This window comes from Gekko japonicus, unplaced genomic scaffold, assembly GCF_001447785.1.
Source record: "Gekko japonicus isolate JY-2015 unplaced genomic scaffold, Gekko_japonicus_V1.1 scaffold59, whole genome shotgun sequence".
Lineage (NCBI taxonomy): Eukaryota > Metazoa > Chordata > Lepidosauria > Squamata > Gekkonidae > Gekko > Gekko japonicus.
In genome coordinates, this window is record NW_015169174.1 from 1100554 (window position 1) to 1126356 (window position 25803).

At 47.0% G+C, this 25803-nt stretch overlaps 1 protein-coding gene across 2 annotated transcripts in view; it reads left to right on the forward strand.

Moving 5' to 3' along the window:
- Positions 1-255: 255 nt before the first annotated feature.
- LDB1 (LIM domain binding 1) overlaps positions 256-25803 on the forward strand; it is a 60811-nt gene continuing 35263 nt past the window's right edge. For both annotated transcript variants that reach the window (XM_015415956.1, XM_015415957.1), the window contains exon 1: positions 256-640. In XM_015415956.1, the coding sequence (XP_015271442.1) occupies positions 616-640 (25 nt within the window). In that variant the 5' untranslated portion in view covers positions 256-615. The remainder of the gene's footprint in view (positions 641-25803) is intronic.

Consider the following 25803-nt stretch of genomic DNA (forward strand, 5'->3'; position numbering starts at 1 on the left):
CCTGACAGGCACACATGTGTGTACGCACACGGTCTACAGACGTGTCAGCAACACATGTCTCCACACGAGTGCAGGGCGCACACACACAGAGGCAGGCGCGCGCCTCCAAACCCCCTCCGTCCCCTCCCCGCGCGAGCCCGCCTGAGGTGGCTGCTCTGGCAGAGATTGGTGTGTTTTTCCCCATCTGCGTCACATGGCTGCCCCTCCCCCCTCCGCCCTCCCCTCCCTGTCGCGGCTCGGCTCGGCTCGGCTCAGGTCACTTTGACAAGCTCGCGCTCGCTCTCCTCCCTCTTCTCCGCGCAATTAGCATATTAATCAGCCCCCGGATCGGATTCGGAGGCGATCGGAGCGCATCGTCTCGCGCGGCGAGGCCAACGCAGCAACAGCCCAGCCCTGTACGCGCCGGCGGGCACAGGGAGGGAGAGCCAGAGAGAAAGAGAGGGCTCGGGCTGCCCCGCTTGCTGCGGCTCCTCCTGCGCTTCCCTGCGGGGAGGCCCCACGCTCGGGGGGGCCTTGCTCCGGGGCCGGGCCGGGGTCTCTCTGAGGGCGGCGGATGCCAGGGCCCCGCCGAGCGGGCACGTCGCACCTCCCCTGCGCCAGGCCGGGCATGTGAAGATGTCAGTGGGCTGTGCGTGCCCAGGTGAGTCTCTGAGCGTGCTGCGAAGGGGGAAGGATCGGGCACGCATCCTTCTCGAAGCCGGGGCGTGGGGAGGGGGAGTTCCTTCCTGCCCCTGATCGGGCCCCTCTGCAACTGAAAACAGCCAAACGGAAAACAGCCCCCTCGCCTCTCGCCCCCGCCCCAAGAACACGGGCTAAGGGATCCCAGCCAAGCATGAGGCGCAGGAGCCTCGCTTTCGGGCTGCGTGGGGGAATCTGGTGTTGGGGCGGGATCGGCTTGTTTGCATGCGCGCGCGTGGTGGTGGGGTGTTTTGTTGGGTCCCGGTTGCTGGCATCGGTTGGCGGAAGAGGTGCCATGCCAGTCAGAGGTTGCAGAGGTGCTCTGGGCTACATGTCTGTTGGAGTAACACTCTGCTGGAGGGAGGGTTTGGGGACTAGCAGTGGGGCACTGTTGATAGAGGCATGCTGGGAATTACAAGATCCGGGCTAGGATAGCTAAATCAACATAACAGGAAAAAAATAGTTGTGGGTGGCATTTGTCCTATGTGACAGTGGCTGTGTGCGATTTGTTTTGTGTATCTCTTTATGATTCTGTGGGGCTTGCATTCAGCACTGGGATGTTGACATCTTAAATGATATTGTCCTTTTTTCAGTCTTGAGAGGAGGGCATGCCACTCCCATGTATATGGACTTCAGAAATTTGAAACATCTCTTCAGTTTTAGGGTGGTTAATCATAATAATTTTAGGAATGACAATTTCCAGGGATCTGTTTGGGTCAGGAGGATTCTACTTTATTGAGCATAGGGGGGGGGGGGTGTTCCTTCCCAAACTTGAAAAGAGACTGCTAGCGTTGATGATTCTTGACACTACTAGTTTGGACTGGAAGGCCTTGGTGAGTGTGTGTATGAGGAAGCTGGTTTGTGTGTGTGTGGGGGGGGGATGGGCTGGCACCCTCTAGTTCCAGCCTCTTAAAAAAAAAACCTGTTGCCACATGGTTGTTTTGCTCTCCTTCCCCATTTCCCCTTGCTGTTGAATTGTGGAGAAGATAAAGAGTGGTTGGAATTGTTAGGCCAAAGAACTTTATTCTGAATGGGTTTCATATCACCAGCTCTTTTATTTCTAGGCTTCCAGGGTGGGGGGAAATCTCATTAAGCAGAAAGACTATTTCATAGTTAAGCTATCTTGCAAACTGTGGGTGCTCCCCAAAAACATAGGGTGTATCTGCAAACTCCCCCCCCCACTTTTGGAATGCTTGTCCTTGGGCAGCTGCAGCCATGAAATGTGAAGCCTGGGTTTGGCCATCCTGTCGTTATTGCCTAGCTGGTAGATGGGGGAGTGGGAGCAGGCCTGGAGGCCCATGGCACCAGCAGGGAGGCCTGTGTAGTCCCAGGCATTCTTTATCCTGAGCAGTAGGGAAGGCTGTGATCTGGGGCAGGGTGTGCTTCAGTTGTGGGGTGCAGTGTGTGTGTGTGGGGGGGACTTCCGCTAGGAAGGAGCTGAAGGCAGACAGGATGACTCGCTCTGGTTTCTGTAGACTGGTGGTAGCCATCTATAAATGCTACAGAGCAGGATCAAAAGGATTCCTAATCCAGCTTTCCTTGACCTGACCTTTCCGTCCCGTCTCCTGTCAGGAGTGCTGCCCTTTGGTGCCTTTACATCAGTAACCCTTGACTCAATTAAACATGTCATGAGGACTTCACGGGGCTGTATGCAGCAGGCGAGCCTGGTTTCTCTTGCACAACCAAGTTGTAGTATGGAGAGGGTTTCGGTTGAAGAGTCTGAGTTTGCGTGTGGGCCCTTATTCAGGGACCTGGAACTAAGAGTGGTATGGTTTGCCCCTGTGAGGATCAATACTTTACTCCTCAGCAGTGTTCCACCCCAAGCTGAGATGAGAGGATTTCCACTGGAGGACAATAGCCTGATGATATTCTACTTTCCTGTCTCCTGGGGCAGATTGACTGTGCACGGGGCAAATTCCTGGAGTGAGCTTGGGGCAGTAGAGTATCCGCCAGGACATAGCTGCCTCCCTCCTGCTGCTGCCTACTAAACCACTGAGTGCCTTATCTCTAAGGTTACTTCATTCCCTGCTACCTGTTGTCTGCATAGACCTACTTCCCTGGCCTTGCAGCAATCTCTGTTTCTAAACAACCCCCTTCCCTTTCCTTCTGCTTCCCTTCCCCCACAGCCTCCTCCTCCATCTCCCGCTGGAAGCTGCCAGAGCGGCTGCTGCTTCCTCAAGCAGAAAGTCACGTGCTCTCCCTCCAAAGCCAGGCCAAACATTTAAAGCACCAGGCACAGTGTGGGCTCCTTCTCCCCCTCTTCCCTCCAGGCTTTCCCAGTTTTGTAGCCCTGCCTTGGCCCACCCTGCCTGCTGCCCAGCACAAGGGAAGGGGGAGGGCTGGGCACTCCTTGTCCCAAGGAATCTGCCATCAGCATATGCAAAAGGTGTGCAGCTCCCTCCTGCTCATCCTTTCCTCTGGAATTTTGCATTAAGGATTCCTCATAGAGATGAATGGTGATCCTTGCTGTATCCTCAGTTTGATGGTAGTGGGGATACCAGCAGACATCCTGCATTTCTGGGGAGTGTGTGTGTGTGGGGGGGGGACATTTGTATTCTAGGTTGGACCTGTTCTAGGTGTCAAGAGGTCTTGCTAAATCTCACCTTCCCTGGGCTGTGGAATATGACAAATGCAGTGTGGTAACTAGGTCTTGTCCCTGAGTTACCATACAAAGGTGTTTACAGATAAGATCTCAAAGTTGGCCGGGGGTTCAGAAGGTCCCCCAGGAAAACCAAGTCCCCTGTGAGAATGAGCACTAGCTGTTTCCAAGGTTGCAAAGGATAAGAAAGCAGCTAGGATTGTGTGTCTGTGCATGCAAACCTCTTTCTTTCTTTTTTTTGCTGCAACTGTAGATTTCCCCATGATCTTGCTCCCAGAGCCCATGACAGACTGTTTATCGGAATATAGAACAAACAAGCTCTAGTTCTGGCCTCCTGCCAGCTAGAAACATTTAATGAGCCTCTTGCGTGGCTGCTCTTATTGGGAGGGGGGCCTGCATTAACTTGGAGGAGTTTCCAGCTGTGGGTGCCTTTGCCTTTAAAGGGGAAGCAGTGGCATTTGTAAGTTACAACAAAAGAGCTACCACGGCATGTAGTGTAGGTCTGTATTTCTTCAGTTTTGGGGAGAATAAGGCAAGGCTACTGCCTCTCATTCATCCTGTAAATTGGCAAGAATATGACCCCAGTGCCTTCTGAACATCTTGCCCTGCCCTAGGTTCATTCCTTGCTTTTCCCATATCACAATTCCAGATTCCCAGCATCAGAAATTCTTTTGCTACTTAATTTGAAAAAAAAGAAAAATAAATGCACATAGTGAGGAAAGTCCTGCTAAAGGCTGGTGAGGGATGAGCCATCTCATTGCCGCAGTTCTGCCAAGCTGTGCTATGTGGTGTGTCATTTACCATATACTGAACAGCGTAATGGAAATTCTTAAGCATGGTGAACAACATTCTTGTACCATCGGAACACTACAGTAATGTGTGCAAACAATTGTACTTGCGTACCTTTCTAGAAGATGTGCTTCAAAACTGTTTCTTATGGAATCATTGGTTCAGATTATGAAGTCACAGGTCAACTGGTATACCCCACCGAAGAGCATTATGATCTGCAGAGAAGAACCCACTGGTGATCCCCAGCCCAAAAGACGCCTGGCTGTCCTCAACCAGAGCCAGGGCCTTTTTGATCCTGGCTCCAACCTGGTGGAACTCTCTTCTGAATAACATTCATGCTTTGCGGGACCTAATGCAGTTCTTCAGGGCTTGTAACGGAGAGAAGTTCCACCAGGCTTTCAGCTGAGGACAGTGACAGGTTCCATCTTGTCTGGCACTCCCCCCCCCCATTTCCTGCCTCCCCCACGAGGCAGTGGCACAATCTGAAGTTTTTAGCGCCATCTGGAAATGTTTTTAATTATGTATTATTTCATTGTTTTAAATTGTCTTACTAATTTATAAATGTGTTTTATTGTTGTTCACTGCCCTGAGCCTTGTTTGAACAGGGGAGGGTGGTCTAAAAGTTTATTTATAAATAAATAAATAAATGGTGCCTGGGAAAAGGTCTGCATTTTAAAGTTTTGTGGCTATGTTGTGGTTTCACAATGGCTGGCTGAAAAATCCAGTTTTTCTCCGTTCCCATGGGTCACTTGCTTGAGCCATCTGGATTTGTTTTTCCAAATGCATCCCTTGACCTTCAGCTTGCTTGCCTGTCTGTGTGGAGCTCCTCTGAGCAGTACAGTATAACCTGTTAGCAGCACATAGATTATAGGTGTGCACCCTTGGTGCAGAAGGGTTTTGTTTAAATGACCTTTGGGAGATATCCTGTGCAGCAGTTCTAGGACCACACTCCCTGTGGACTCTATGCAAGTGTACACAACTGCAAAGGATATGGTTGGTGTATTTGATTCAGGCTGTGCCTTTGAACTTCCTTCAGCCAGCCAGGTCAGGGGCAGATTTCAGTGTAGTGGCAGATTTCAGTGTAGACATTGGACCTGTCATATTCTATAGGCCTAACTTTTGTATGACAACCCTCCCCTTTTTTATTTTCCAGGCTTACTTAACTACAGAGCTTCTATTCTTCTCTTTACAAGAGATATCTAGCCTGGACTGGGCAATTCTGAATGGCTTCCACATGAGCTTCTAACTTTGATACCAGTTCTTTGCTCATTTATTACTGGGTAACATTCCTCCTGTACCACTGCATTCCTGTATTTTCATTATTATTCCCCCCCCCCAGCTAGTTTTGGCTTCCAATGCCATTGCAGTGCAAGCCTATCACATGTGGGCTAGCCAAATGCTGTTGTGTCACCTAGTGCAAAGGAATGGTTTATGGTGCAGTTGGGAAGGCCTGCCTTTATGCATTGCTTGCTCTGTGTTACCCAAAGGCACCACTGCGATTACCTGTCACAAAACATTGTGCCTTCTTCTACCATTAATTGTTCAACATCCAGATTTTGCTGCTTTTGATTTATTTTTGTTGATTATGTTTTAATTTTATTTTATCACTGAATGTCTGCATGCACAGTAAGGAAAGAGTATATATATATATTCCCGTTTTGTAAATCTGGAGAGTAGGTACTTGAGACTGCCTATCTGTATTCCACCAGAGACCACCTACCTGTAAGGTGCCACCTACTCTGCCAGTGCTGTGAGGATAGATGTTGTGGGATAACGGGAAATAACCTCATGTTAAAGGCAGCGTGGAACCACAGTAATAAAACTGTTTCCAGTTGTGTGTACAACAGTAGTGTCTCAGCAGCCTGCAAGGGCCCTCGTGTGGTCACTCCAGGACTCTGCTGTGTCCTAGCTAAGTCAGACCTGTACACTTTATTGGTAGGTGCTTTGTTTTATAAGTAATTTGCCTGATGCTGCCTTTGAAGTCAGAGGTGCAGTCCTCCCCCTCCTGCCCTTTCACAGCCAATGTTGCAGCTGCCAGACACTCTCCTGCTAATCTCCAAAGGAGCCATCGCAGCAGAAAATGGGAACCAAGAATGTTAGGCCATCTGGTCCAAAAGCCTTCTGGAGCCAGTCAACCTGGGTGTATTCCTTGAAGGCAATGCAAATTCTAAATTGGGGCAAATATTGCCTCAGAGTTTATTACCTGCCCTGAGCCATTAGGATGGAATAAAATAGAAATCCATCTAATTAAATAAGGCTAGACTATACATGCTTTGTTAATATTTTCACATGATTCAGAATATGCGTGAGCCAGGAAGTGGATGCAAAAGATGCGTGCTGTGGAATCCTTTGAGTCAGGATGATAAGAGCCAGCTGGTAGAATAAGTTGCTGTGTAGAGCTCAAAAGTTCTCTTGTCCACGCCAGTGGACTCTCTAGCCAGGATCCTTTCTGTTTTGAGGACAAGAGTCTTGGTGTTTTCTTTTTTAAAATACATTTGAAAGCTGAGATTCCCAGCTGAGGTGTAACTTTAACCCGCCGCCCAGCCCTCTTAAACCAGTCTCCAACCCAAATAGAGACTGATCTTTTACTACCTTAGGCACCATCTATCACTGTTGCCTCCTGAAGGGGTTGTTCTTCCTATTCATGTCCTGAAGTCCTTTTGGATCATCGATGGACTCATCATAGTAAAAACAATAAAGCAGGAGAATTTAAAGCATGCCAGAGACCCAAGTTACCTCAGGGGACATTGTGGTATCAGTAAAAATAAATAAATAAATATTCTGATTTCATTAGCACAATCTCTGTTTGGAAGCAGACTGGTTTTGTGTGTGTATGTGAGAGAGTGTAAATTATCGCAAGCAACAAAAAAATGTGGTTTTTGCCAGCCTGTTTGTGATAAAGGAGACTGTGAGATTAGTTGACTAGATATACCTTTCTTATGATGGGGTGACTCTGATTTAGAATTGCTTCCCACAAATGTCCATTGCTCCTCTAACATCAAAGAGAAAGCAAAGGGAGTGGATGGAGAGGAGGGCTAATAGAGAATCCATTCTGTGCTGCTGTCCTATCCCTCAGGTCCAGGATTCCTGGCAAACAATCCTACAGCAGAACACCAAAGCCCTGCATTGATTTTTGGCCAGTGCTAGATGTTCCCTTTGAAAATCAAGGATCCTCTAGCCATATTCAAGGGGGGGGGGGAACCCACTATGTTAGGGCTGTCTAGCTTTGACTCCCAGAGGATCCCTGCACTGTTGTGCAGTTCACCAGCGATGGGATGAATATTCAGGGTACATGCACTGAGAAAGTCTTTCTTTAACCCTTTGGAATACTTGTAGAGGAAGCAGGGATTTCAAAAGGACCTGTTCTTTGCAAGTGGAGAGTGAGCAGATATTAGGGCAGATTTTATACTTGCTGGTGAGCCATGCATCAGGAAAAAGCAAAATTGGAAGGAGAAGGGAAATCCATGGTGCTGGGGGGTGCAATTGACATTCCGTAGAGAAGATTTGCAACCAGAGCCTGGAATTTCGTGTCCCGTATTCAGCAACTCAATTGCATGTTGATTCTTTGGTGATAAAGGGCAGAATACAGGCAGTGTCTTGTGTATGCGTGCACACATACATATTGCTTTTGCTTTTCCCTGGTGTCTGAGCAGGTTCTGACCTCTGCACGTCCTCCGAAACTCTTCACATACTCCTCCACTAGCAGTAAAGAGAAAGCCTTATTGCTCTGAGGTAGTCTTCCTGTGCCACCCTTTAATATGGGGAAGTCATCTATACGTGTGGAGCCAAACAGATAACCAGGAATTGCTGTCCATTAGATCTGCTAGGTCCAAATGAGTCTGTGAATGACACAGTAAACTTGAACAGAACAGAATGGTTAGTGCTGCGGAAGAGCAATTAAAGATGGGAAACTCTTGTGTATTGTTCCTGGCTGTGAAAGAGCTTTAGGAGGTCCATAAAGCAGACACTGGGATAATTGTGGTGCCTCAAACAGCACACCAGATGTGGCTTTATGGAGCTGGATACATAATAGTGAGCTACTCAAGAATGAGGTGCTGCTGCAGTTCTACCATCCATGAACAGTAAGGGAGGGATTGAAGGGTTAGGGCTCTTGCAGGGCAATGGTTGTTGAAGCCAAGAGGGGTGGTAGATGCCAGAAGGGGCTGTTGCTCAGATGAAGTCAGGAAATCTTGGGCAGGCTGTTGCTGCATCTAATATGCTGGGTGTGTGTGTTAGCTGGAGAAGCAGCAGACAGAGATTGCTGGATGGAGATGGGGTGGTGGTGAGTGGGAACAAAAGCAGTGGAGACCATGTGAGGATGGCAGTAGTGTGTAGGGTGTGAGTGAATGAGTTGCAGTGTCATCCTGGGCCATGCTGATTTCACTGTGTGTGCACAGAACTGGAGCAGGAGTTAATTGGGAGCTCTGTCACATGCTGGGTGCATGTGAGCCCCTGCCAGCCACGCTGCAGCATCTAGCTCTGCTCTGCCGCTTGGCTGCCCAGGGAATTCACCAGCCAACCAGCTCTGAGACAAACACAAAGTAGGCTCCGTGCTGCCAGCCTGGGGGCACACACAGTGCTGCCTGGGCATGCATCAGCCCTGGGAATAGGGAGGGGGCAGGCAGGACCATAGAGAGAGGACTGTGCAGCAGAGGCTGTGCTTCCTACTGGGACAGGCTGGGGCTAGAGTAACTTGGAATTCCCCTCTGCCCGCCAGCCAGCTTTCCCGTGCACATTCACACATTGGTCTCTGCTCAGAGATGTTGGAATAAACAATGCACAGCTCCCCTGGCAACCGAAATACCTGCCTGCATGTTTTGAGAGGACCATAACTGCAATTTCCTGATGCTTGTGTTCCCCGTCTCTGTAGCATGTAGTTTATCTCTTTGAGTAGTTAGGGAGGTACTATATGCTCTGCAGAAATATGTACAGCAGAACACTAATGGCTGCTTCATCTAGGGGATAAAGGCGTTTCAGGAGGGGATGGTTTTTCAGCAGAGAAGTAGCGAGGGTGGGTGTGTTAGCGTGATCATTCCCTCCGACCTCTACTTTTCAGTTGCAGCTTCTACCCTCAGTTGCTTTTGTCCCTCATAGGGTTCCAGACATATGTCAGTGAAGATAAGCACATGGAATCTGGAACTATGTAGGGAGAGCAGTTGAGGTGTTCGAGATGCCATAGAAGACAGGATAAGCTATGTATCCTCCACCCCACTGCTCCAGACCACCCCTCTTCCTCAAGTGCTTTACACTAATAGAATTTGTTACATACATTTGCATTGAGTGTGGCTCTACCATTAGATCTGCTTGGGAGAATTCCTCCCAGAGACACACACTAGGAAGAGATGGATTAAGCACAACTCCAAGGAAACTCCAGTGCAGAAACAGTCAAACACTGGATTGCTGTGCTGAGAGAACTAAAGGTAATAACAAACTGGTTGTGTCTTGTGCCAAGATGGATTGCCGGAAATGGCATTCTGGTAGATAGATAGTCCTGGTAGATAGACTGCAAGAATGGGAAGTCAGTGTAGCAAATCCAGTAAGAAGAGCCCCAGTGATGCCAGGATCGTGACACCCCCTGCTGTGGAGCAGCCGGAAGGATGCAGTAGGCACCCAGATGCCCTTTAAGAGCCATCTGCACAGAAGAGACATGAAGCTCTGCAGGGCACGTCCATGGAATGATGAGTGGTGGCTTAGGATGACTGCTGGGAGGAAAAGCTGCGTGGCTGGATCCCTACATCCCACACAAGCTACTGTTATTTTCCATGCCTTGTGCTTTGTCTGAGACTGCATACCCTGCCTATCCCACTGGTATCAGTAGCCCTGTGAAATGAATCTCATCATGGGAATAGAGGCCTCCTAACTGAGATGAGTCACAAATCCCCGTGTGACTATTTCTGGGTGGACTCTGTACAATATTCCCAAACTGTGGTGGCCTTTGTTTACTCCTGCTCTCTGCTTATGTCACATAATCTCGATTATACCGGGCTGCATTACCTGTGGCCTGGTGTATTACATTAAGAGTATTTGGAATGGAACAGCAAGAGATGTTCAGAGGTGGTTTGCCATTGCCTTCTTCTGCATGTTGACCCTGGACTTCCTTGGTGGTCTCATCCAAATACTAACCAGGGCCAACTCCTCAGTGCTTAGCTTCCAAGATTCAGCTAGCCTGGGCTATCCAGGTAAGGGTGCCCTTTAATTACACGGCTCTTTTACAATGCCAGTTCCAGTGATTAACCACCACTCTGTACCTTGGCCAGTTTACCTCTCTCCTCCTCCACTTGCTCACGTGTAGGTGCTGGGGTTGCTTTCCCAGCCTGAACCCTTCTCCCTGCTACTTGACCCTGTCTTGGCTGCTGTACCATTGCTGCAGGGTTAAGCCAGGGGGGAGCTGGTCTGCCTGGGTTGAGTTGGGTTAGAAAAGTTCTTTCTGGCTTTTCTCTGGGCCAGGAATGTCATCAGCCAAGTATCCAGGAGGCTTGGTATTCTCTTGCCTGCAAAGGCCCCACCTTCTTCTTATCATCCAGCCAGCTACCTCCCTTACCACCTTCTGCTGGAGCCCTTTATCCCTCTTCCCATGGCCACTGCCAGTTCCTACTTCCCTGCTCCTACTCCGGAGCAGGTCCTTTCTCTCAAGGAGGCCTTTATTCCAGAGGAGGCCTTTGCTCCATGGGAGCTCGTCCTGGTTTGCCTTCCTCCTGGCCACTCATCCCTTGTCCTTGTAAGCCCCAAGGTATCTTCCCTCACCTCGGCAACTGGGATGCTTCTTTCCTGAGGGCTGTCCCAGTTCCACCCTTTCCCCACAGTGGTAGGGTGCCCTGGGCTGTGATAGTCCCTAACAAGCCCTAGGTAACCATCACAACCTTGTTTCCCCCTGTTATTCAAAATGCTTGACCTGATGGTCATATAGTGTATCCCTGCCCTAATATAAAGTCTATAATGTTTTAGTGTTGGACTTAGGAACTTAAAAAAATTAACCTACATTCACTTCCCTATAGTTTAAACTCATTACTTCTTAACCTCTTTGATTCTTAGAGTGAACAATTATTTCAGTTTCTGAGATCCTTGACAATCCAAAGTGATCCAGCCATCCTGGCTCCCTTGCAGTGCTCCCTCTAAGCTGTGGAGTCTTGTGAGCAAAAATTCTACTTTGTGAGCTACCGGCATTAAAGTTGTGAGTGAACGATTTGGCCACTGCATAAATTAGTTTGCTCTGGAGCCATCCTTCCTGAGCTAAGACAGAAATCTGTGAGCTGGAGGCTGAAAAACTGTGAGCTAGGTCACACTAACTTAGCTTAGAGGGAACACTGTTCCCTTGATCTTTTTCCTTAGGAGGATTTGCTTCTTGGTAAAAACAAAACAAAAAACCCCACCTGTGGTGGTGTCATTGGCATGACCCACCAATTAAAAACTAATGGTATGTATCTAACCAGACGTTCCAAAGACTTAATGCACTTCAGTTTTCTTAGGAGAGGGCAACGATTACTGCAGATTTCCCCCTCCCTTTTTAGCCTCTTAGGTAGTTCTGCTGATCCCCCAGGGACAAAATTTTGGTGGGCTGCCACAGAAAGTGCCAGCCCCTTCTAAGGGTGCGGTCACACATGCCCGATAAAACGGGGGGGGGGGAAGCGAGGCTATTTCCTCCAGAGGAATTTGACCTGCAGTTGCGAGATCACACCTCCCTTTAAAGCTGGGGGCTATATATGCCCGTCAGTGTGTGATCAGATGCAACTGCGGGTGAGTCGGGGGGGGGGGTTGTGCCGTTTGTTTCCCATGCGCTTAAACGAGGAATCGATGAATCACACCTCTGCACTGAGGGCTCCCTATGAAGATTGCGATGATGTGCATACTGTGAAGGGAGAAAAACAATGGCACAGAGTCGGGATGGCCTGATCAGACCATCCCAACGCCATGAGAGCATGCTGGAGTGATCAGACAGGGGAAGGTCCATCCATGGCCCATTGCAACCCGTTTACTACCGGATTTTCCCCAGTGTCTTTTAATTCCGCTCCTGTGGTGGAGCAGAATGGGTTACTGACAGCTGCTGGACACTTCCCAGATGTTATTGTCTGACCACTCCCTTTAAATCCACCCGGCATTTGCGCCTATGTCGGGTCTAATTGTGCAAGTGATCGCAGCCTAAGAAAACTGATATGTCCCAAAGTCTTAAGAAGTGCATGGCTGAATACAGGACAGTGTCTTAACATTGTAGGTGCTACAATGCCAAGACCACGGCCACACAACCCGGAAAATCTACAGCAACTAATGAACTCCGGCCATGTCAACTCTTCTGTCATCTTTTGTTACCATCTGTACTCCCTTTCACATGTATTGACATTGAACTGTCTGACTTGCATTTGGGACACTCACCCAGAATCAGTTTGTGGGAATTAAGCTCAAAGACAAGGGGAAACCTCTTGCTGCTTCCACAGCCTGGCTAGCCTGGAAGACTGACATGCAATTAAGGGAGAGCAGAACGTGTGATCCAGGTGCGTTATTAAGAGAAAAGGAGCAAACAGAGAAGGCGTTTACCTATCCTAAGTCTGATGAGCTGGGTAGAGTGTGTTGTCTGTTTAGATGATTCAGGGCAGGGGACTTTAGACTGAGCTTCCAAAGGTCCCAAAGAAATAGTACGGTTTGCTTGTTCCAGAACAATGGAGTGGGCAGCCCCTGAGCCAGCAGAGGGGTGAGACTGCACAATTCTTTGCTGGCAGAACAGCAGTAGTTATCAGGACCCATACCAAAGAATATCAAAGAAATAATTGTGAAGTCCAGGGATTCAGGGTGGGTCCAGAATGAGGATCTGTGGGTTTCCTATCTTTGATTGAATTAGGAAGGGGGGCTTCCCAGAAAGGTAACAAAAGGTGATTGCATCTAGGCAGAATGGACAAAAGGGCTGACAGGGTGGAGGCTTCATCCATGCCTGAGTCAGGTTGGGAGGAGATGTTCAGGCAAAGTCAGTAAAAGTAATCAGGCCTACCTGGTTGCTTGATAGTAATTAGATTTTGTACTCAGGAAGACTTGCCCTTGCTGATAAAATTACATTGATGGATTGAGGTGGGTGTCTCACATTGCAAGCCCCCATGGCAATGGGTAAGCATTCAGATGTCCCATGAGTGAATCAGTCTTCTGCCCAAAGTTTTGGCCACTCATTAGCATAGCCTGAGGAGTACCCTTGACCCCACCTTCTCCAAACTGCTGTCTCCCAAAATGGCTGCCAAAGGGAATTTAGGCAAGATGGACTCAGGACAGACAGCACACAAGTGGGAAGGGGGTCCCTGGTCACACTTTGCAGCATTCCTATCCTGCTTTTCAAAACCCTTATTATACTGTGGTGCACAGAACTGTTGCCTGCATCTGAGCAAAGTATTCCTTTCAGCTTCTAAGACTGTCCCTGTGTTTTGGGGGACTTTCTTACCTGGCATTTAGCTCCCAAAGCTGGCTGGTGACCTTGAACCAGAGCCATTAATGGAATAATTTCCTCTTGTTCTCCAGTGTAATGCACACTCCTATTTCTGCTGCATCTCTTCTCCATTCAGACGTTCTTTCCGAATTATCATTTATATCCTGCAGCAGACACTGCAACTATATTTGGGGCAAGAAAGTGCACAAGAGAGGTCTGCCACATGGGTATAACTTATGCTCCACCCAGGAAAACCTTCAAATTCTAGGTTCTGCAACTTGGTCTAAATCATTTTCTTATGCTCATTTAGCCCCAAGCTCTGCTAGGATCACTCAAGATCAAAGGCAGAGAGGACTCAGCTCTGTGTGCATAATGAAAGTTGTTCTGTAGGTTTTACTGTTGCATGTGTATCATGCAGTGTCTATACATAGTCAGAGTTGAGACTACATGTATGAAAGCCATAGCCAGAGGAAATTTTAGGCATTATCTGTGACAAGTGGCTAGAATTATTTATTGTTCTATATTTGTCATCCCTGTCTGCTGCCATTCCTCACAGGAGCCCAAAACAGCATTTTACCTGTACAACAATATTGTGAGGTAGAGAGAGAGACACTTGCCTAAGGCCACCCAGTGAGTCTAATCCAGGGGGGGTGATCTTGGATCTCCCCTCTTCAGATCTACAATTCTAACCATTGTACTACACTGACTCTCCCTACAGTGGTGGGGAACAGCTTTGAAAATCCAAGCACCTGTGCAGGGGGCGGGGGGGGGGGAAGAGAACTGCAATGTACACATACTGTGACTCTAAATTGCTTTCTGATTGGTAGGGATGGGACTGGCTAGCATGGGGTGTTATGCTGTTGTTCGCAGTATGCACAACTCATTGAGTACTGTGGAAAAAGCATGGCTCTGAGAGAGCCAGGTAATGATGGTGCTGATGTGGAACAGAATGTTTGGCTAGGTATGTGAAAGCAGATATTTTGGTTTTCTTCAAGATTTTTTGCATGCAGGCTGGTAATATTTGTGAGAGCAAAGGCTCTCATGGAAATAGTTTCCATTTTTTAAAAAGTGTGTTGTGGTGTTAAGTGCAGGGAAGGAGAAAGAGGCTGCTGATGCTGTTCGTCATTGTGCTCTACAGGGCAGACAGGGTAATCATTCAGTCCCTGCATCTTTATGGAGAAAGCCCTATGTCTCTGCCCATCAGAACAGCATCAGATTCAATGGGAGTTCTTACAGGAAGAAAAGCAGGGTAATTTTTTTCTTTTCTAAATGACAACAGGTCTATGAATAAGTTGTGCTGGAACAGTACTCTTATTGCCAAAGTCTAGCCTGTGGTTGGGAGTTCCACTGGCAGGTGTGGCCTTTGACTTAGCCCTCTGAGAAATATAATAAGGTGAGGATACAGAATTGTGGAAATTGTGCTTGTTTCTTTACCTTGTTGTTTGAGCTGACATCTGCTAACCTCCATTCATGTAAAAGGCAGTTCTTGCTGATCAGTAAAAGAGTCTTAGTGTGGTTTGGCAGTTTGCTGTGGAAGGCAAGTAATCAAAGAAATGTATGTTTTTCTCTCTCTTTCTTTCCCCTCTGCCAATGGCAAAAGATAAGGGGGCTCACTGCTATGAGGGCAGTTTGTGATGGTCAAGTGTGTCTGCCTGTTCCTAATCGCATATGTTCCATGTAATTAATCTAAAAGTTTCTTATTTACTTTTTTTCTTTACCAGGATCTGATCTGTCTGGATCAACAGGAGACAGAGTACAAAGCATCACTCCATCTTGGATATATTTCCTTTCTAGATCCCCCCCCCCACTCCTTGGTTTAAAAAAAAAAATTGGTACCTTGTTGCTGGGATGAGTGTAATCTATCCCCCCAGCGATGCTAGACAACTTGTAATTGTATCCAACTCAACAAACTGTAACCCTCTCCAATTTGAATCTGCAGGTCTTTGTATCTTTGTTACTCTGTTGTAACAAAAATAAGAGTCCCATGGCACCTTGAAGATTTCCTTTGTTTCTCTTGATCTGAAGTACACTCAAATGTACTAGGGTAATGCTGCATGCCATATTACACCATCACTTTCTACAAAAGTTTGAGTGTTGTTTTCTGAACATGAGTTCTCTCCTGAGGGGAACGAGAACACTGTGATAGACCTGGATTCCTCTTCCTTCAATCCCTGGGGGCCGGAAATTGATTGCACTTTCTGTCCGCCCCTCTGTCTTTTTCCTGCCTCCGCCTGAGAGAGCAGTGGATTTAGAGAGCTCCCAAGAATGTCCTTCTAGAAGCTCTTTGGTTGCATTCCCCACCCCTTTCCTAATTGTGTGCCCCCTTCCCCTTTTTTGTAAAAACTGAGATTAAAGACAGATCTACCAATAACTGTTTACATTCTGGACAGGCTAAAATAAATGTGTTTCTTTCCACCCAAGGTAACCAGTTTACTGAATGTTCTGGTGGCGGATGCCCCTGTGGCTAGCTTAGCATTGGGGTGGCTCTTCCAAAGGAGGGAGAAGGCACTCTTGAAGAATCTTTTAAAGTGGCCACAAACCTACAGATTACAACGGATTCCAGTCTGATGGGCTGGGAAGCCCACTGCACAGTGGGTCATGTACACAGGATTTGGTCCCATCAAGAAGCTTCCCTCAGCATCAGTGTTTTGGAGCTGTGTGCACTCAAACTGCATGTGAATCATCAGGGAGGCACCGAAGCCAGGAAACTATAGCAGGAAGCAACCATCCTCATGTACTGGCAGCATCTAGCCTCTCTCGGTGCAGAACACATCAGCGGCCTCAGAAATCTGTTCAAGCAGATTAGCTCTGTTGCACCAGGCTGAACCAGAGGGAGTGGTCCCTTAGCCTGGAAACATTCCAGCCTCTTTTGACCTACCTCTCTTGGCCTGCCCAATCAATAACCCAGATTCTTCTCAAGGCACCAGTGTCAACAAGCAGAGCCAGTGTATGCTCTGATGTCCCCATGGCCATCAGGCCTTCTATATGCCTTCCCCTTAATACTTTTGATCTTAAAGGTCCTGAACAAAATTAAACAGGAGAAGGCAGAGCTGATTTGCCTGGGCCATATTGGCCTAGGATACCATGGTTTTCTAGCCTGCTGAAATCATCACTTCAGCCTCTATGGGAACTTCCAGTGTCACCCAGCACGCTAACTCAGGGTCCCATCTGTCATCTGGACCCAGCCTGGCATCTGACAGGATGGAGATTGAGCAGCAAGTGCTCATTGCAGAGGGTTTCTCCGATCAGGTCATTCAGACCATGACAGCAACCTGGAGAAGTTCAACTTCCGAAGGCCTTCATCAGATGGTGCAAGAGGAAACACCTGCAACCAGATACCTTGGACCTTCCTCAGATATTTTATTTCCTACAGGATGGGGTTTCTCAGGGTCAAAGGGCAAGTACTTTTCATTACCAGGTAGCTACCTTGAGAACCATACTTCCATCAGTTTGTGATGTACCACTTTCCAGGCAACCAGCAGGGAAGAGATTTCTGAAGGGAATCACGTTATCTCAGCCTCCTACAGTGTTCAGGTTTCCTTCTTGGAGACTCCACACTGTACTTGAGGCTCTGACTAATCCTCCATTTGAGCCTCTGAAGAAAGATTCCCTGAAGTTCCTTACCCTGAAGGTAATTTTCATGGCAGCAGTTACATCAGCAAGGCAGGTCTTGGAGACAGCTGCTCTTTCTATCAGAAAGGGTTTATGTATCCTCCACAAGGACATGGTGGTCCTGTGCACAGATCCCACCTTCATAACCCAAGGTTAACACACCTTTTCACAGCTCAAAACCTGCCCCAAACCTTCTCAACCTAGGGAGAAGAACTGGCACTCACTGGACTTTTGTCGAGCAGTTTGCATTTATATCAGAAAAACTAAACCATTTAGGAAATCTGTTTCCATTTTTGTGGCCTTTCATCCACCAATCAAGGGAAAAAAGGTTTCCAAGGTTACACTAAGCAAGTGGATAAAGGACTGTATCTCTTTGGCATATGAATCCCAGGGCCTTCAAACTCCAGAGTGGGGATCATGGCACATTCAATGAGAAGTGATTCCATGTCAGCAGCATTTGACGCAAATGCATGTTGCACACATATGTAAGACCACTACCTGAGTGTTGCCGTCAACATTTAATACCTTTCGATTTCAAATTTATTGATCGCTCATCCTGCAGAGCTGCTGGCTCTGAGCGATTTACAGTTACACAAGTTTTCACAAGGGACTAACAATGTTTCATAGGGTAAGGGAGGACAACATATATCAGGAACTACAAGATGGACTCTCTTGCCGCGGCTGAGGAAGCATTTGGGCGGAGAGTTTTGACAACAAGTGGTTTAGAGTTTTGACAACAACTGTTTTCTCTGTGACTGGCAGTCACACTTTCCCTCTTTTAATCAGATGAGCTTTGTAACATCCCAAGCATATCAGAGTGTCTTCCCCCCACCCCTTGAAAGAGAATGGAATGTTGGACTTACCCTGAAGGTTCCTTCTTCTTGAGGGTGAGGAGGACACTCTGGACCTACCGTGCTTGGAGGGTCTTTTTTCAGTCTTTTGTGCTTTCATAAAGGGTGACTGACTGCCAGTCTTGATCTTCATTGTTTTTCCTCTGTTCTGTCTGTCTTTACCCAAATGGTTCATTTTCATCGAGTTCATAAAGGTTCTGCAGGCCTGGTTGTCTGTTTTATTTGTTTGGAAAGTGCAATCAATTTTCTGCCTCCAGGGATTGTGGGAAGAGGAACCCTAGCATATCAGGGTGTTCTCCTCCCCCTCAAGAAGAAGGAAACTTCATGGTAAGTCCAATGTTCCTTTCTGCATATCAAATCTCATCAGGCTTCCACAATCTGCAAATCCACTACTAGTATTAAGGTTATATGTTTATTTTTAGAGCTGAAAGCTAATTTGCTTGTATTTAACAAACATGTACTATTTTGATAAATGGCCTTTGACCGCAAATAAACATCATTCATTCATTCATGCCTACTACAGAAAAAGTGAGCATTTCACTTACTCTTTGTTTTGTCAAGTGGACTCAAGGTAGACACCAAAATTTGGAGACAGCTCAGTTTTCTGGTCAGTACATTGCTGAGGAACTGCAATTGAATGAGTTTTGAGGGATCCATCCAGAATAGTTGGAGATGTGGGAGGTGTCCCTCGTTACTTATGTAACTAGAGATTGGGTGATCAAGTGGTCGAGCAGTTTCACTCTCTGGAAATATTCTTACTTCACTTAGGCTGCAGTGTGGGGAAGATGCATCAAGAAACAGTTTGCTCAATAGCAGTGTTTTGAGCTGGTCGTCTTACTACTGAAGATTCCATGTAGTATTTAACTTCGACTAGAAAGGAAACATTGAGACTAGTAGCACCTCTCTGCTGCTCCACAACCAAAAAAGTAACAGATTTCCCATGTACGCAGTAGCAATAGAGAACATAAAAATTTCAGATTATAGGCTACTATGCACTTTTTCCACAGTTTGCAGGCTGTTATAGGAATCATGAATGTGATCATCTTGCTTGGGGGGGTGGGGTTCAGTCCTTCATAAATGTAAGCTTTCCATACTCTTGGTTTTTTGGGAGGAAGGTCTTAAAAGGACTTGTTTTTGCTTTTCTCTCAGTTAGCTATTTTGCTTCTAATCAGGCAGCCCAGTATTTTAATATGCATAACATTCTGAGGATATTTAATGAAGACCATTTCTGTTAACTAAAAAAATGAGAAAATAATTTAATCTTGGGAAACTTCCTTGGCTGTTTTGCTAGGTTAAGTCAAAAGGTGTACACAGATACTATTTTCTGCAGTGTTCTCCCTGCAGATAGCAAAGCTTGATTTTTTAAAAAAAATCCACATTTTTAGATTGAGATTGATTAATCACTACTTTCATTCATAGACAAAAGACTGAAAATTTGGTGGCAGAATGTATGAAAAGCATAAGAAACTAAAAATCTGATAAAAGACATACACTTAGTATTTCTAATGCTGGGAGAGGGTCCTCTTGTTGGAAGTATCCAACAGTAGAGAGGGAACTTGATACATCTAACATGGAAGGACTTGTTTGCTGGATATGAAACGCTTTTTAAGGTAAAGGTAAAGGTTCCCTTGCTCGAAAGCCAGTCGAGTTCGACTCTAGGGTTGCGGTGCTCATCTCCATTTCAAAGCCGAAGAGCCAGCGCTGTCCGAAGATGTTTCCGTGGTCATGTGGCTGGCATGACTAAACACCAAGGTGCACGGAACGCTGTTACCTTCCCACCGAAGTGGTACCTATTTATCTACTTGCAATTTCTTGCTTTTGAATTGCTAGGTTGGCAGGAGCTTTTCCAAAAGACAAAATCAACTTTTTGGAGGCTCATGTTCAGAAATGATAATTGCAGAAGTTTAGCATTCCAAGGTCATGTGAATTGGATATGTAAGTTAGTTATAATGCCCAGTTGGCTAAACTAGTGTGTACACATGCCTCATTCTGTATGAGAGTGAGTGAATTGAAGCACCTGTAGCAGTCATTACACATTTATGTCATTTTATTTTTAAAGCCAAGATGGAAGCAGGCTAGAACACACAGGCAGAGACAGCTTGTCAACATATGGCATTGCTCTTTGCTACAGTCCAGTCAGGCAGCATGGTCCTGGGTATGTGATGCTGTTGGTATGAGATCATCACCAGGGTGGAGAGGATCTGCTACATTTTTGGCCTCTGGAAAACTTCAGTAGGGTTCCTTTCCCGAGTGTGATGGAAGCAGAACAACTGTATATAGCACTCAAAACATAGGGGGTGGGGGAAACGTAGGGAAAAGGGAAGCCAGGAGGGTCTCTCCTTGATCTTTTTGCAGAAGATAGGCTTCCCAGAGTAGAGCTCATGGGAATGGACACTCTTATCAGACACCTGCATGTGTGGGCTGTGGTTTCCTTCGGTTGCTGGGAAGTAGGGAGGGTCTGCAGGACCTTTTCTGCACATGATAATCTCTGGCTGAGTGAGCATCTTCCAGTGCGTGGCTTGAATAACACATGTCTGTTATTTGGAATATATGTGTAAGTGGGTTGGAGGCAATGCTAGTGGATAATTTGAATCCTCTCAGGACTTGCATGAAATTATCAGACTTGTAGGAGAAACTGGGGTGGGGTGGGGCTTAAGGATGCTTTGTTCAAATGCACAATTTCATGCATTCCTAGAGATACCAGTAACAAAGGTGTTGTTTTCAAAATCCCAAGTATAAACCATATATCCTAGTCGTCGTCCCCCTAGTTTTCCCCCCTAGTTTTGTGCTGTCAGGAAAGGGGGGGGCATGTTACATTCATTTGCAAATGAAAGTTATGACCGGCATTAAAAATATTTTTAATGTTTTTAGTGGACTCATCTTACATTTGTTTAACGTTTTTTAGGGAGATTATCTTACATTCAAAGTCATATTCGTTTGGGTAAATATGGGTATGTTTGTACACAAACACGCAGATGCACACTATTATTAAAACAAATGCAGTGTCTCAGACATACTCCTTGCCCCCCATCTTCTCCATTAGCTCCAGAAGCTGGATTCCCAAGGGGTTGCTGAATGTACCAGGAATGAAATTGCTCCTGCCAGTTCCTTCCCAGGGGAGCAGTGCAGTCCAATCCAGCCTGGCTTACAGTTCCTACTGGGACTCTGCTTTGTAAAATAGATAGCTCTCAATGGAATAGGTATTTTTCCATCTTCCCATGCTTGATTCCCCAGCCCTGGGTGGCCGGGCCTAAGCAGGAAGAAGCGTATAGCAGGTTTTTAATCTGGGTCTTGCAGATCCCGCCGTTCTTCACTAGCACTGGTGGTTATGATAGATAACACTTCCCAACAAGGTTGGGTTTTAAAAACTGCCCTGCCCCCAGTGCAAAAAACAATGCTCAGCAACAAAGTCTTAAACATAGTGCTAAAGAATTCAAACCTGGCCTGTCATATAGCCCCAACTGCAGTTTGGGTTTTTTTGTTTTCAACTCTAAAAAATCCATTTTGTTTTTACCATCTTTTCTCTATATTAGAGTCAATTAAAAATACAACTAGGAGTTTGCTTGCTGCAGAAATGAACTATGCTCAGTAAAGGAAATGGCATCAGGAAAGGTGCAACCCAGTTGTAGGCCCCGGTCACACGGGAGGTTTTGCCCCGCAAGAGGGACGGATCGGGGGCACATCAAACGGGCGCGATCACACAGCAACATCTGGGAAGCGGAACGCACCTGTCCCCGATCCGTCCTTTCCGGTGGGAAACGCGCAGTAAAAAAGAACCTAGAAAAGAGTACTACCTACCTGAAACTCCGCAGCAAGGGCAGCTGTGGGATTGCCAGCGCGCCCGACTCCCACAGCATTTGAGGCTCCTGGCCAAACTGCATGCGCACACATGCGCAGCCGACTGCCTCGCTCTTCGTTCTGTGGCTCACCCCCCCCCCCCGGCACTTGAACACTCCGGGGAGCCCATGAGGGCGGGGGATCTGTCTGATCCCGCTGCCGCGCGTCTATTTTGATGCGGCTCAGAAAAGCCACGCTTTGGCTGTGCCTCCCCCCCCCATGTGACCGGGGCCGTAGTCCAGCTTCTGAAAGGCATGCTGGTCCAGCCCTGCAAGGAGCAAAGTTTGGGAGCCTTTGCAGATGAGAGAGGTTGGCCAGCAGGAGCCCTTACAGTGTCATGTGAGTAGCAACATGTAGCAGCTGTGTGTCTGCTGCCTATTTGGCAGAGAAGGAGGGAAGAAGAGCCCCAGCCTCTACCTGTGGTAGCAGCATTCAAGACAAGTTAGGAAGGAGAAGCCTACAGACCCAGTCCTTCCTGGTGGAGGGCCTCCAGTGTCACTGCCCAGAGAGGGAGGGCAGTTTGCAATTGCTGCTACACAATAGTGGATCCTCCCAAGACCTCAGGCTTCAGTAGCTGCCTGGCTATATTTACCTCAGGAATGTTTAAGAACATAAGAGAAGCCAATATTGGATCAGGCCAATGGCCCATCTAGTCCAACACTCTTGTCACACAGTGGCCAAAAATACCAGGTGCCATCAGGAGGTCCAGCAGTGGGGCCAGGATGCTTGCCTTCCTCCACAGACTGGGTTAGACTGGGCTGGGCTGGCTATTTCTACCACTTCACCTGAATGTGCCTAACGTGGTGCTACTAGTGTCGTCCACTCAGGCCTGAGGCCTGGCCCAATCCAGCAGTTTATGGTACTTTATTAAGGGTGGAAGATAGGCTGGCAAAAGTCTGATGGGGCATTCAGCTCTTATAACACAAAGGGAGAAGGATGTGGGTCAAGGTCAGGCATCACTGGTACAGTTGTATAGGGTGAGAAACTCAGGGTTTGGATTGCAAGGGGATTGCAAGGGGTTGCATGCTTTGATTAAAGGAATTCTTGTGATTAAAGGCATTGATGATTTGTAAGAGCTTCATTACTGTGTTGAATTCTCTTTCTTTCAAATATGCTGTTCCCTCTTTCTCCCTTTTGCTGACATGATAAGGCTACTGAAAGAGCTGTATAGTGCTAGGAGTAGGTACTTTTGCAGCAAAATGTCATTGAAAGTACAGCCATTTCTGTACAGGGTTGTGGTCATGAAGCAGATTAACTAGCCATATTAGAGTTTTAAAAAAACACCTGGAATGGTACCCCTCCTCATCATAAAGACTGCCACCCCCACTACCCAGGGTTTCCTAACCAAGTTCTAGCACTAATCCCAGCACTCCTAGTGCCACAGGATGTATTTATTTAATTAATTAAAATCATGATTAATTATTAAAATGCCCATGCTGCCTTTCCAGAGACCTGCTAAATATTCCTTAATTACTGACTGAAACTTTCTCAGAAAGTCTAGTCCCCTGTGAAACCACAAGACGGTTTGCTGTGATACCTTCAGTTCTCTGATACCCTTTGTGGATGGTGTACTGGTTAAGAGTATTAGACTACAATCTGGGAGCCCCTGGTTCAAATTCCTGCTCTGCCCTACAAGCTCTTGGGCCAGTCACTCTATCTCAGCCTAACCTACCTCACAGAGTGGTTGTTGTGAAGATGAAATGGAGGTGGAGAGAACAATGCTTTAAGCCACTTTGGGTCCCCATTGGGGAGGAAAGCAAGGTACTGAGCAAAGCCAGGTAAGCAAGCAGGCATGTTTCTTCAGTCAGATGGCCAGAAGGCAGTGTGAATTAGGCCCTTGGGCAACCAGTGGTTGAATATTAATATAGAGCATTCCCAGGCACACCACTGTAATGTTATGAAAGTGTAGGGCTGGGGGAGGCAGCACTGTGTGCCATGCAGGGAACACGCGCTTCTGATTTAGGCTCCAGCTATGAAATGGAAATGGGAGTCTAGTAGATCAGAGCAGGAACAAGGGACAGTAACAACCTTTGCATAAACACTTTGAAATATTGTGTTCAGAATAAAGGCCCAAAGGTTGCCTATCCCTGGTGTCCACAGTCTTGATTAAATTGTGCTACAAGCAAAGGACAGGGCAGATTAAACTACTCCAGCCCCGTCCAGGCTAAATATGCTTGCAGGGCAGTGAAAAGACTTGCACAACCCCCAGCCAAGTCCAAGGCAAATCCCTAAGGTGCTGGGTAAGAAGGTTAGGTAAAAATGGCATTTGTGATCCTGTTTCTAGGAATAGCGTCACACCAGCAATCTGGAAATAAACTGAATTGCTTTTTGCAACCTAATAGAATCCACCTGGAGCTTATAGCTGCCTGTAGTTGCAACTCCTGCCTGAGGCCCTGTTACAGGAAGAACCATGTGCCAGGGGAAGTAAGCTCAGATGTACCCACAGCAAGAGTATGCATAGTGGGTCTGGGGAAAGTAGTGTGGAAGCTGCATGGGGGGAGCCCCTTGGAAAACTTGTTGAGCAAGAGTAGGAGATCTAAAGACTGTGGAATCTTTGCCTCTGGGGCTAGGAGGGAGAAGATAAGGGGCCTAGTCTGACAGGGTCTGAAGGGAGCTCCAACTGTCTAAAATGCTGACAGGAAGCACCTGCTCTACTGCGGTCTTTGTGACGTGCACAGGTTCACCCTGGCTTACTATGCCAAAAAGTCCTTGAGCCTACCTTGAAGATGGATATCTCCCCCCACCAACCACTGACAGAACTCATTGGCTGTTGAGTGTGAAAATTTGGTGGGCAATCCAATACCCTCTTCTTTTTCTCTGGAGATAATTGCTGACTTGGTTTTCATAGGGCTTTCAAGCCAGGGATCTTATAACACATGGCTGGGAAATTAAATCCAACCTGCATCCTTCATGTTTCCTAAGATATCATAACCCATTACTATTCCAATCTCAGTGAGTGGACATGGGGGGGGGGTCTAGCAAAGAGGCTTGAATTTCTGAACAGCTGTGTCTCTTAGCAAGGGGAAGTGCTCCTTGTCTGAGAGTGACATCGGCTGCCACGTGGTTGGATCAATGGCCATAAAGCTGTGTCTATGTGATTTATAACTCCCAGAACACCTATGCGAGCTGTACAAAGCACAGTAAAAGGGCTGGTGAACTAGGACATATAAAAGGGCTGGAAAGAGAGCTACAAGGGCAGCAGGGGGATGGGCTGTGAGGTTTTGGGTGTTTTTTTACTGCTGGACTCCTTGTTAGTACAGAATTGGGGTGTGTGTTGCAAAATCTTGCTTTGGAGACTGAATGGGACTTCCGCCAGCCGCATCCCAGTCCCACTTCAGCATTCATCCAATGCCTCTTTAATTATTAACTCAACCATAACCAGAACTAGCTGGAGTTGCTGCTTCTCTATGGGGCTGCTCCAGAGAGTTCTGGCTGGGGATACACTGCCAAGATTGTACCGCTATCACATGACCTATATAAGGTGCATCCCAGAGTACATTTTTTCCTCCCACATGGCTGCTGAGAATATGTTTGCTGTTCCAGACCTGAAAGAAAGGCACAAACCTTGTCAGTGCTACTTGGAAATGCAAAAGCTACCTGAAAGCTTGCTAAGCCTGCATCACCAAGCACTCTTTAGCCTCCCCCAAAACCTACAGAAAAAATTCTAGGCTGGACCAGGCTTAGTCTCAGTTTTTTAATAGTGGCTTAACTCCCAAGAGCTGGGGACAATTCCCACCCCCACACTAAACAAATAGAGAGATTGCTAGTCTTACTTTTGAGGCCCATTGCAGTGTAGATGTTTTCTGTCTTTAATATATTGATGCTGGAGTGGTGTTGGGTGGGGAAGTGAAATGTAAAATGCAGTCATACCAGACAAAGCCAGTGTATTCCACTGGTCTGATGGATGTGGTTGCATTTGAGATATCTTAGTTCATCCCATTTCTGTCGTGGATTTATTGTGTAACTTTAGGCAAAACTGATTTTGGTAACCTGTTATACAGGGATGCGTGGGGCCAACACAAGAAAAACTGTAAAAC